At 42.3% G+C, this 11,807-nt stretch overlaps 1 protein-coding gene across 1 annotated transcript; it reads left to right on the forward strand.

Moving 5' to 3' along the window:
• Positions 1-404: 404 nt before the first annotated feature.
• Positions 405-9,616, forward strand: MYCBP (MYC binding protein). The gene is made up of 5 exons (XM_012434782.3): positions 405-483; positions 686-758; positions 5,749-5,797; positions 6,440-6,569; positions 8,403-9,616. The coding sequence occupies exons 1-5, from the start codon at positions 469-471 to the stop codon at positions 8,445-8,447; spliced, it is 312 nt and encodes a 103-aa protein (XP_012290205.2). The 5' UTR covers positions 405-468; the 3' UTR covers positions 8,448-9,616.
• The last annotated feature ends 2,191 nt before the right edge of the window (positions 9,617-11,807 follow it).

Here is an 11,807-nt window from a genome sequence, read left to right on the forward strand (position 1 = left end):
AGTTGTGAGCCCTTTCTCAGGACGAGAGCCAAGAAGCCCAGCACCTATGGGTCACCACAACTTCCGAGGTCCCAGATGAGAAAGATGCGCTCGCTACCGTGCGGATATCCTTCCTTCCGCAATAATCCCAATGCTCCCAGGCCCCGCCTCCGGACCCCAGGCCGATCACCTGGACAGAGCTACAAAAATCTCGCCTTTTGCAAATAAAACGAAACGCTACGGCGACCGGAAGAGGAAGAGTTGCGGCTCCAACAGTCAGAGGGGCGGGCATACGCAGCCTCCCTTGGCTCAGCCTGCTACGGAGGATGCAGAGCGTCCTGGTAGCCATGAAAACAGGCCACACCCCGGCGATCCCGGCCCGTGGTTCGCAAGTGCGCAGGCGCGCGCCCCCTTCCGCGCATGAGCAGTGCTGCTCCCAGCCCGCCAGTCGCGGTCTCCGGCGCCAGCTACGCCGCTGCCGCTGTCACTATGGCCCATTACAAAGTGAGGGGGGCGCGGCGTGGCTGGGGGCATGCGGGCGGTAGAAAGCCGCTGGTCGGCTCTGGGTGGGAGTGGGGTCGCGCGCGCAGATTTGGGCGCGGGGTGGGCCGGAGGTAGCTAGGCGGAGGCGGGGTTGCCGGACTCCCAGCGCCTTCTTCCTACTCGGCCCCCAGGCTCTGGCCACTGACCCCCGGTGTCTCCTCAGGCCGCCGACTCGAAGCGTGAGCAGTTCCGGAGGTACTTGGAGAAGTCTGGGGTGCTGGACACGCTGACCAAGGGTGAGCCTGGGCTAGGAGAGGGTACCTTGTGCCCTCATCTTGCTCCCTGGCGCTGCCTCATTCCCCGGTGGGCCGTAGCGTGGGGAAGGAGGGGAAACAGGTGGGAGCCGTCCGGGGTCCAGCGAGGTGGGCCTCGGGGTTCGGCAGGGCCCTGGCTACTGGACGCCGTCCGGGTGGGGTAGCCTAGCTACGCTACCCTTCTCCGCACCGGGAGTGAAACTCTTGCAGCTGTTGCAAAGTCTCTCCAACTTCCGTTGCTTTGCCTCGAGCAGCCGCGGTGGACGTGCTTGCCAAAGACCTTCAGATCCCAGTTCCTCCCACCTTACGGTTTTTGTGGAATCCTCATAATCTTGTTAAGAAACATTTTCCCTCCAACAAAGAGCAACTGGAAAAATGACCGAATTTGAAAGTGGGCTATGAAATAGCTGAGTGAACCTAATCCCCAAAATAGGCGATTCATAGCTAATTTGGCTGTGGCTTTTCAACCCCCATTCGTTAGTCTGTGTCAATTCTTATTTTGTGTATATTTCATAAAGTAGAATTACAGTTTAAAGAGCTCGAGAGCACATCAAAATGGTGACATTGTTTTCACTTTTTAAAAATGAAAGCTTACTGTTAACACTATCTCTTCCTTCGTTGCTTCAAGATCTAAGTAAGTAGATGAGTAAAGTGTTGGAAACAGGATTCCAAGGGGTAGGGTACAGTTTACTTCATTAGCTTAGCAGTAATTTGAATGCCTGCTATGTGTCACTCAACTCTGGGATTTTCAAGGGTGTAGAATGGAATTGTTGGCAGGGATGAGGACCTAGGTCATATGAAACTAGGAAGTTTGGGAAGTGTGGGAAATAAATTGGTAACTGCTCTTTGAACAGAAGCAAAGTTTAGGGGAAAATTCTAGGAGCATAACTCTTGGGTCTTAGCAGAAGGCAGGCTTTTAATTCCCATGGGCTAGTAATTTTGAATTGCTCCCTATTCTAGGTTCAGATAATAGGTTACCTCTTTGCAAATAAACTTCAACAAATATTAAGGGACTGCTCTGTGAAAGCACTGTGCAGTGTTGTCTCTGGAAGTGTCACAGATGTTTTGAATGCCATTCCCTCTAAAAACTCCTAAGTTCATTTCTTTTATTTAATCATTTTACTCAGGCCTTTGTTCTGCCCACTGGAGATACAGCAGGGGAAGATAAAAGTCTCTTCTCTCATAAGCTTATATCCTAGTTGAGGGAGACAAATACATAAATCGTAGTGTCAGCCAGTGGTAAGTGTTGCAGATAAAAATATAGCAGAGTTAGGGGGATAAAGAGGAACAGGTGAGGCCAGGCACTGCTCATGCCTGTAATCTCAGCACTTTGGGAGGCTGAGGTGGGTGGATCTCTTGAGCCCAGGGGTTTAAGACCAGCCTGGGCAACATGGCAAAACCCTGTCTCTTTAAAAAAAAAAAAAATTGCCTGACATGGTGCTTGTCTGTAGTCTAGCTACTCTGGAGGCTGAGGTGAGAGAATCACCTGAGCCCAGGAGGTCAAGGCTGCAGTGAGTTGTGATTGTGTCACTGGGCAACAGAGTAAGACCTTGTCTCAAAAAAAAAAAAAAAAAAAAGTGACAGGTGGTGATGTGTGTGTCATTTTTATAGTGTGGTGGGGGGTGCTTTCTTTAGTAACTTTTGAGCAAAAACTTGAAAGAAACAATATATGTCAAGAGTTCCAGGAAGTATAAAGAGGCCAGAGTGGTTGGATGGAGTAAGTGAAAGACTGAATGGTAAAACACAGAAAAATGACAGTTGTAGGAGGTAACTGATTACACAGAAGATGTTGCCCAGGCTGGAGTGCAGTGGCATGATCTCAGCTCACTGCAGCCCCCAGGTTCAAGCAATTCTCCTGCCTCAGCCTCCCAAGTAGCTGGGATTACAGGCATATGTCACCATGCCCAGCTAATTTTTGGTATTTTTTAGTAGAAACGGGGTTTCACCTTGTGGGCTAGGCTGATCTTGAACTCCTGGCCTTAGGTGATCCGCCTGCCTCAGCCTCCCAAAGTGCTGGGATTACAGGTGTGGGCCACCTCACCTGGACTCCACTGGAATTTAACCTCTCAATCTCCTTAGATTTCCAGGCTCCTAAATAACATCAAACAACACAGTATTGATGTGATTTATTAAAAATTTGACTTTCAGCTTCAAACATAGGTGCTTTACACAGTTCTTTTTTTTTTTTTTTTTTGAGACGGAGTCTCACTTTCTCGCCAGGCGCCAGGCTGGAATGCAGTGGCACGATCTTGGCTCACTGCAACCTCCACCTCCCGGGTTCAAGCAATTCTCCTACCTCAGCCTCCTGAGTAGCTGGGACTACAGGCACACGCCACCATGCCCAGCTAATTTTTTGTATTTTTAGTAGAGACGGGGTTTCACCATGTTGGCCAGGATGGTCTCGATCTCTTGATCTTGTGATCTGCCTGCCTCGGCCTCCCAAAGTGCTGGGATTACAGGCTTGAGCCACTGCGCCCGGCCCTGCTTTACACAGTTCTATTTGTTTTTACTTTTTTTTAAGAGAGAGAGTCTCAGTCTGTCACCCAGGAATGCCTGGCCTCAAGTGATCCCTCCTGCCTTGGCCCCTCCAAGTATTGATATTACAGGCATGACCCACTGTGCCCAGCCTCACAAATTTAATTTACATATATATATTTTTTTCGAGACAAGGTCTCTTTTCCCCATATTGGAGTGTTGTGGCACAGTCACAGCTTACTGCAGTCTCAAGCTCCCAGGTTCAAGCAATCCTCCCATCTCAGGCCCCCAGTAGCTGGGACTATAGGTATGAACCACCATGCCTGGCTAATTTTTAATTTTCTTTTTTTTGGTAGAGTTTCAGTGTTGCCCAGGTTGATCTCAAACTCCTGGGCTCAAGCAATCCTGCCTTGGCCTCTCAAAGTGCTGGGATTTCAGGCATGAGCCACCATGTCTGGCCTTTATTTTTTACAGCTTATTTCTAAGAAGATTTAAAACTTTATAATATAAAACACTATGAAAGGATGGCTAAAGATAAAGATGATAAATCATTTGGAAGCTGACACATTTTAGCTATTTAGAGCACTATATCAACCTCTAAAAATTCTGGGTATGAAGGCAAAAGGGGAGCATGATTGGATATAGAGTTCTTATCTACTTGGGGGCCTGAGGTGGGAGGATCTGATTAAAAGAGAGTGCATTTCATCTATAGAAAAGCACAGGAAACTTAGCATTTACATTATGTTCTGCAGTTATCAACGTTGTAAGTACCAGTGACAGAAATTAGAAGCCGAAGGAAATGGGGTGGGGGAATAAGAGGAGGATAGAGTATTAATATTAATGTCTCATAAAATTAGGATTTGGCTGGGTGCAGTGGCTCGCGCCTGTAATCCCAGCACTTTGGGAGGCCGAGGCACGCGGATCACCTGAGGTCGGAGTTCGAGACCAGCTTGACCAACATGGAGAAACCCTGTCTCTACTAAAAATACAAAATTAGCTGGGCGTGGTGGTGCATGCCTGTAATTCCAGCTACTTGGGAGGCTGAGGCAGGAGTATCGCTTGAACCCAGGAGGCAGAGGTTGCAGTGAGCCAAGATTGTGCCATAAACTCCATGCTGGGCAACAAGAGCGAAACTCTGTCTAAAAAAAAAAATAAGGATTTAATAGGGATAAGTGGAAATTAATGGAAGGAGCAGCAGAAGTTTGAGCATATAATTTAAAGAAAAAGGTAATAAAGAATAAAGAGTTCTGTGAAATATTGAGAGATGAGAGGAGAGGGTAGTGGTGGTATAAATACATGAATTTCTCAAAAAACAGTGTTCTTAAGTGTATTTAGATGAAAGGTAACCATCGGAACTCAGTGTAAATTGTTAAAAATAGTTATTTGATTTTTTCATACTGTATATTATTTTGTTAAATTATTAAAACTGAAAGAACAAAAGGGGGAAGTATGTAAGTTGGTTTATAACAGGACTTGGGGTTTAGATTGTATCAATTTTTTTTGTGTGGTTACTTTTCTTGTTTTTATTAGATTTTTCAAAGGGTTCCATGCACAAAAAGTCTAACCACTGATTTAGAGATTTTTATCTAGCAAATTCTAGGAGGAATTTGTTCCATAGATGAAGAGCAAGGCAGTGCTCATATGAGCGATTGGATATGAAACCACTCAAGTATATCTTATTTTAATGTTGATTTGAGCATGTTGACTACTGGTAAAGTTTTTGGTTGGTGGTTATTTAGCAAAACAAACTTCATTCTTGAAGACCGTTTTTGAATTCAGAGCTTTTTCTGTAATTACCATAGTCCTGTTGATTCTTTCCTGAATTCTCGAATTTCTTTCTTCTCACTGTTCTATCACTCCCATCACTTTACTGCAGATTGCTGTCTTTTTAAACTAGATTACCACATCAGCATTTTAACTGTTCTTCCTACCTTTATCCTTGCCCCACTCCAGCTGGTCCACATAGCAGTTAAGAGTGGGTCCTGTCACTCCCTTTCTTGAAACTGTTTAATTATATGTCAACCAAATTTGCATGACCCTCCACAATGTGGCCATGACCACCTTACCAGTTTCCTTTCCTGCCACATTACTCACAAATCCAGCCATACTTGAATTTTCAGTTCCTCAATACATTGTTTCCTGCTCCTGGACCTTCCCATTTTATCCGAAACACTCAACCCCTAGGTATCAGGTCTTTGCCCTCCTTTAGGAAGCATTCCCTGATGTCCTAGGCTTAGTTAGGTGTTCCAGTGTGCCACCGTAATCCACTATCCAGTATTCCTGCTTGATACCCTCTGTCTGGTTCCTTGCGTATCTTTTACACTTGACTGTAAATTTGTTGAGAACAGGGACCTTGTCTGTCTTCTTCAGCATTGTATAGTCTTTGCAATGTGCTCAGCATATAGTTGGCACCTAATATTTACTGGTAATGGAATATAATTTCAGCCATTCAAATTTAAGGCTTCATTTGTTGCTTTTTCTGCTTTTTAATTTGCAGTGTTGGTAGCCTTATATGAAGAACCAGAGAAACCTAACAGTGCTTTGGAGTATCCTTTCATCTTTCAAGTCAGAAAAAGGCTTTATTTTGAAACTCTTAATTTTTTTAGATAGATGATAACCTTTAGGCTGGGCGCGGTGGCTCACGCTTGTAATCCCAGCACTTTGGGAGGCCGAGGAGGGTGGATCAGGAGGTTAGGAGTTTGAGACCAGCCTGGCCAATGTGGTAAAACTCCTTCTCTACTAGAAATACAAAAATTGGCCTTCTCTTTCCGGTTCTTCCTGGAGTCGGGAAAAGCTGGGTTGAGGGGGTGAAAAACAAAAAAAGAAATACAAAAATTAGCTATGCATAGTGGCATGCGCCCATAATCCCAGCTACTCGGGAGGCTGAGGCAGGAAAATTGTTTGAACCCATGAGGCAGAGGTTGCAGGTGAGCTGAGATTGTGCCATTGTACTCCGGCTCTGGGCGACAGAGCAAGACTCTGACTGGGGGTGGCAGTAAAAGAAAAAAACCTTTAAAATACTTCTGAATATTGAGAAAGTTATTTTCACTTGAGTTTTTGGATGGTGATCTTTGGGTAGATATTGGTGGTAAAAGTGGGTGACTCTGGTCAGGGATATTGATACTACTCTGTGCTATTTTATTAGTTTCATTCAAGACTAAGAAGTAAGTTCTTAACATTGATAATAGTTTTTTAAAGCATCACTTAGGAGCTGCTACCCCAGAAAATCCAGAAATAGAGCTGCTTCGCCTAGAACTGGCTGAAATGAAAGAGAAATACGAAGCTATTGTAGAAGAAAATAAAAAACTGAAAGCAAAGGTAAATTTCTAGAAAGAATTCATATTAAAATAATTTTACCTTTAATAATTACATAATGAAAACCTCACTAAAATGGATAGGTGGGTAGGGAGGTGGGTGAATATCAATTCGAATTAATTACAATGTAAGGCCAAACTTAAGTCCTGTCTAGAAAACCATAATACAAACTGTAAGTAGGACAAGCAAAGTGTGATCAAGAAGAGGTTCTGGCCAGGCATGGTGGCTCATGGCTATAATCCCAGCACTTTGGAAGGCCGAGGTGGGCAGATCATCTGAGGTCAGGAGTTCGAGACCAGCCTGGCCAAAATGGTGAAACACCATCTCTACTAAAAATACGAAAATTAGCTGGGAGTGGTGGCAGGCACTTGTAATCCCAGCTACTTGGGAGGCTGAGGCAGGAGAATTGCTTGAACCCAGGAGGTGGAGGTTGCAGTGAGTCAAGACCGTGCCACTGCACTCCAGCCTGGGCAACAAGAGCAAAATTCTGTCACAGAAAAAAAAAAAGTTCTTAGGCATCTGCATCAACAAAAAGATAAGAATATTGGTTAATACTGTCTATAAGTAAATGGACAGTTCTGAGGTTCTTAAGCAGTTGATTTTAAGTAGGCCAGTATGGGGCTACTGCTTTATAAATTGCACCTCTTAGAATTTTTACAGTTCATAGTCTGCAAGGCCATATGTGGTGGCCTTTTGTAAATTTGTTTGCACTTAATTTTATCTAGTGCTAAAGTTTTTTCTTTCTTTTTTTTGAGACAGGGTATCACTCTGTTACCCAGGCTGGTATGCAGTTGTGCAGTCACGTCTCACTGCAGCCTTGACTTACCAGGCTCAAGCAATCCCCCCACCTCTGCCTCCCGAGTAGCTGGGACTGCAGGCCTTTGCCACCATGCTTGGCTAATTTTTACATTTTTTGTAGAAATCGGGTCCCACTATGTTGCCCAGGATGGTCTCAAACTCCTGGGCTCAAGCATTCCTCCTGGGTTGGCCTCCCAAAGTCTTGGGATTATAGGCATGAGCCACCGCACCCAGCCAGTTTTTTTCTTTTTTCAAACTCCTGTGAGAATTTTCAGAAACTTCAAATTAGTCAACTCTGAGTCTTTGAGGTTTTACCACATTCTTAATCACATAGCGTTTTACATTACTCTAAGTATTTCTCCTAATGTATTTTATCTTCTCAGCGACTTTGTGAGATAAGTGCAACAAGTACATGAACTGCCTTATAGGTCAGGAAAGGAAAGCACAGTGAAGTCTGATCAGCTCCTCGAATCCAACAGGTTGTTGGCAGAACCCTAACGTTAGCCTAGTGTTCTTGCAAGGAACCACACTTAGCATAAAAGAAAATGCAGTTATTTTGAATTATCCAAGATTCCACAATGTGTAAATGCTAGTTCACTCTTTTGAACCTTTTAACTCAAAGACATTAGTTGTTGTTTATTGGCTGTCTAGATTAAGACATGTCATGTAACTATCTACTTTTCAGTGGGTATTTTCAGTAAACTTTTGGTGGAGAGGAAGAAAGCTTATCAGCAAATGAATCTTGGGAAGATACAGTTTATTCCATATCAAGTATTTGAACAATACAGTCATGAACTGGAATGAAATTTTAGTTTCAAAGTAATTTTAAAGGTTTATATGAAAAGGGCTTTCATTAGATTTGATTGCATTAAATCTTAAATCACTGAATGATTTAAAATGGATAGGCATAGAAACTGATATTAATACAATTTACTGACTTAATAACTAAGTTGAATATAATAGTTACCTTGTTTTATTACTATTTTTTACCCAATTTAGAATAAAATTCACCTAAATTCCTCTGTCTTTGCCCCATAGCTTGCTCAGTATGAACCACCTCAGGAGGAGAAGCGTGCTGAATAGGATTCTTCTCAGTTGAAAGACAATGAAAAATGGTTTTGTATGACTTGAATAGTTTGTACAGTATATAATCTTTTCTGAACAGATGCTATAGAACTCTTAATATGTTTAATTCACCTATCACATTCTGTTAAAAACATATAGAATCATCAATAAAAACTCAATGTAACTTTCTTTGGGTCTTAAAGCAGGAGAATCCAAAGTAAATCCTGAAAAAACCTAAACACAGCCATCTAACTCATTACCTTAAAAGACATTCTGTTTATTAGTCTGATTAGGAATGATGGCACTGGTTGTATTTTAGCCAAGGGAGTTTAGCATGGAGCTATTCCTTGGTGTAGTTCAGGATATGAACACAGGTACAGTCATTCTTTGAAGGTGACACTGTTGTGTATATTCCCTATAGGCAGCTGGAGAGATCTGTGTGACACAAGATGCTTTTGTATGGGTTCTCATGAATCTTCTGCTCTTGTTTGTGTAACATGGAACAAACAACTCTTCTTTGCCACCACTTTGCCTTAGAAAACTGTGTGTGTGTGCCAGTTTGAACTCTGACACCACATTTTCCTTCTATGCAATCATGGCTTGTCTGATAATCTTGGATTGGTTTGCTCTGAGCTTTAGTGGGTCCTAGTCGCACACTGGCCTTTCTGTGCTGTTTTTCAATTTGCCTAATAATAGCAGTTACCCTCATTGTAATTTATGTAACTTTAAACAGGATCATACTGTACCCCCTGCCTGCCGTATCTGCTTATTGAGCACAGAACAGAGGCAATATACAACTCTGGGTTCACACATGAGCTGGGATGAGAAGAGGAATGAGCCATATATTGTGGAAAATCATAGTTTGTAGGTATAATTATACAGTGCTTTTTTTTCCCTCAAAGTATTTTTCTAGCCCTGGATTCATTTTATCTTCATTATCCCTGTGATGTAGGTGGGGCAAGTATGAGGGGAAGTTGGGTGCTGAATTTTTAGGCCAAAGACTGATATTAATACAAATCACTCACTAACTGTAGAGCCTTGGGCATATCAGTGAACTGCTCTGAGATTTACCGTCTTCATCTGTTTAATGAGAAGAATATCCGTGATGCCTACCTCACAGGGTTGTTGTGAGGGTCAAATGAGAATGTATGTGAAAGATTTGTAAATGGTAAAGCACTATATTCTTGTTTGTTAGTCCTTTTTCCTTTCTTTGGGTAGACCTACAATCAGATGTTTTGTTTTATTGATCACTTCTTTTCCTTACTGATAGACCTCCCTGTTGTTAGTGAACCTATCTTTGTTTTTGGTCAAAACATACATAGAAAACAAAATGATCCATTGAAAACTGGTTTAACTAGCAAAAGCCTTAGTACTTGTTAGAAACTATGACCAAGCCAATTATAAGGGCATTTAAATCAGTCGTGTTAGCAGGAATGTGGCAATGGCTGGTGCCTCTTCTAGTCACAAGTTTGTTTTTGGAGGGGGGCCAGAAGAACATTTGCTTGAATAGATTTTCTTTTTTACCAATTTGAGTGCCTCCTACATGGGCAGCAGTGGATTAAGTGCTGGGTGTGATAAAGAGGAATGACTTAATTGAGACATTTATATAATCAAATACAGTGTGGGTTAGGACCTGTGACAAACCATTATAATAAAACATGGCCCCATGAGGGTTTTGGAAGAGAGACTTGGCTTCTTTAGTTGGTATGACAGTTTCTTGGTATACACAGGCCGAAATTTTTTTGTGGCAGCCAATCCTCGTGCTTTTTATTCATTGGATTAGTATTAATATTTGTGTCAGTAAGGTAGGTGACTGTGACTGTCTTTTGTACTATCCTTTTTGAACAGAATGGCAACATGTGGGTTGGATAATTGCACTTTTAAGTGAAACTGACTTGCTTAAACTGCTGTACCAGACAGTACTATTTAAGAATTCAGGATCACCCTAGCCTCTAGAGGTCCTCATCAACATTTCTGTCAAGGATTTGGATGAAGACATCATAATATACAAGATACTCCATGGAAGAGAAAATGGATCCCATCAGTTAAGCTCCTGCTACAAAGTATCAACTTCACATCTTGCCTACCTCACAAGGTTGTTGTAAGAATCAAATTAAATACAATGGCTGTAAAAGTGCCTTGCAAACCATAAAGGATTATGTACAGACCAGATGGTAGTAGTGCCAAATCTGTAAGTGACACAAATTGGAAAGTCTGGTTGTAAGACTATATTGAAACAAGTTTTAAAATGATTAACCACCTGGAGTACCCAAACTGCTGGACCTAAACCAAAAAGTTGAAATATCAAGTCTTACATTGAGGTTAAAAAATGCACTTATACACATTTAGGCACTAGGATAGCTGACGAAGTGTTAGTTCCAGTGATTATCAACGTGAACCACCCTATGGATACTTAAAAAAAATTTCCATTCTGAAAAGCACAAATAGAAATATTGTCTAGGCGCTAAAGAGTCATTCTGAAAGTTGTTTAGTATTGCTTTGTAGGAGTCAGATGTTTGGTGGATATTGACAAGCTTGAATGCATATAAGGAGTGACCAATAGAAGATTTGAATGTATAAGGCAGGGCTCTCCAATAAGGTACTAGCTACAAGTGGCAGTTAAAAATTTAAGTTCCTCAGTTACACTAGCAATATTTCGAGTGCTCAGTCCTCATATGACTAGCGGCTACGTGCTTGACAGTGCAGATACAGAACATGTCTATCAGGTATATCAGTTGTATTGAACAGCACCATAGAAAGAATGGTTGAAGGAACTGAGATGTTTAGCAAGGAACGGGGAAGACTTAGTGGGTAATGAATACTGCAATCTGGTATTTGAAGTGCCGTCATGAAAAAGATGAGGACTACTATTTTGTTCTGTTATAAGCTTCAGGGGGTGTAGTTTGGCTTGAATAATAAATGTTTAAACAAAGGTTTACCACAGTAGAGTTGGCTGCCTTTCGAGGTGGTGAGCTGTCTTCCCTTCGAACTACTTTAAGTGCATTCTGCATGTCTATTAGACACTATAGAGTTGGTTCGTTTTAGGTGACAGGTTGGGCTAAATGACCTCTAAGGGTGTATCGTACCTTTAACTTCTGGATTCAGACAAAACTAAAGTCTGAGACCTGCCCTCATGTGCGAATTTTTCCTTCATAATCAAGAAGTCAGTCTCCTTGGAGGGCTGGGAGCACCCCCCCAACTCCTGTACTTAAAAATTGTATAGGGCTGTGCTTTAAGAGGATCTGATTGTCAAAGATAAAAACTCCTCTAGATTTCTCAGACATATTTGGTGACAGGCATTTGCTTTTGTTTGCTTTCATTATTCAATACTTTGGTCTCTAATCTGAACGAGGTCATAGAAGAGGCAGTGATCTATGG

This window comes from Aotus nancymaae, unplaced genomic scaffold (genome assembly GCF_030222135.1).
Source record: "Aotus nancymaae isolate 86718 unplaced genomic scaffold, 86718_ANA_hifiasm-v0.15.2.pri h1tg000007l, whole genome shotgun sequence".
NCBI classification, from domain to species: domain Eukaryota; kingdom Metazoa; phylum Chordata; class Mammalia; order Primates; family Aotidae; genus Aotus; species Aotus nancymaae.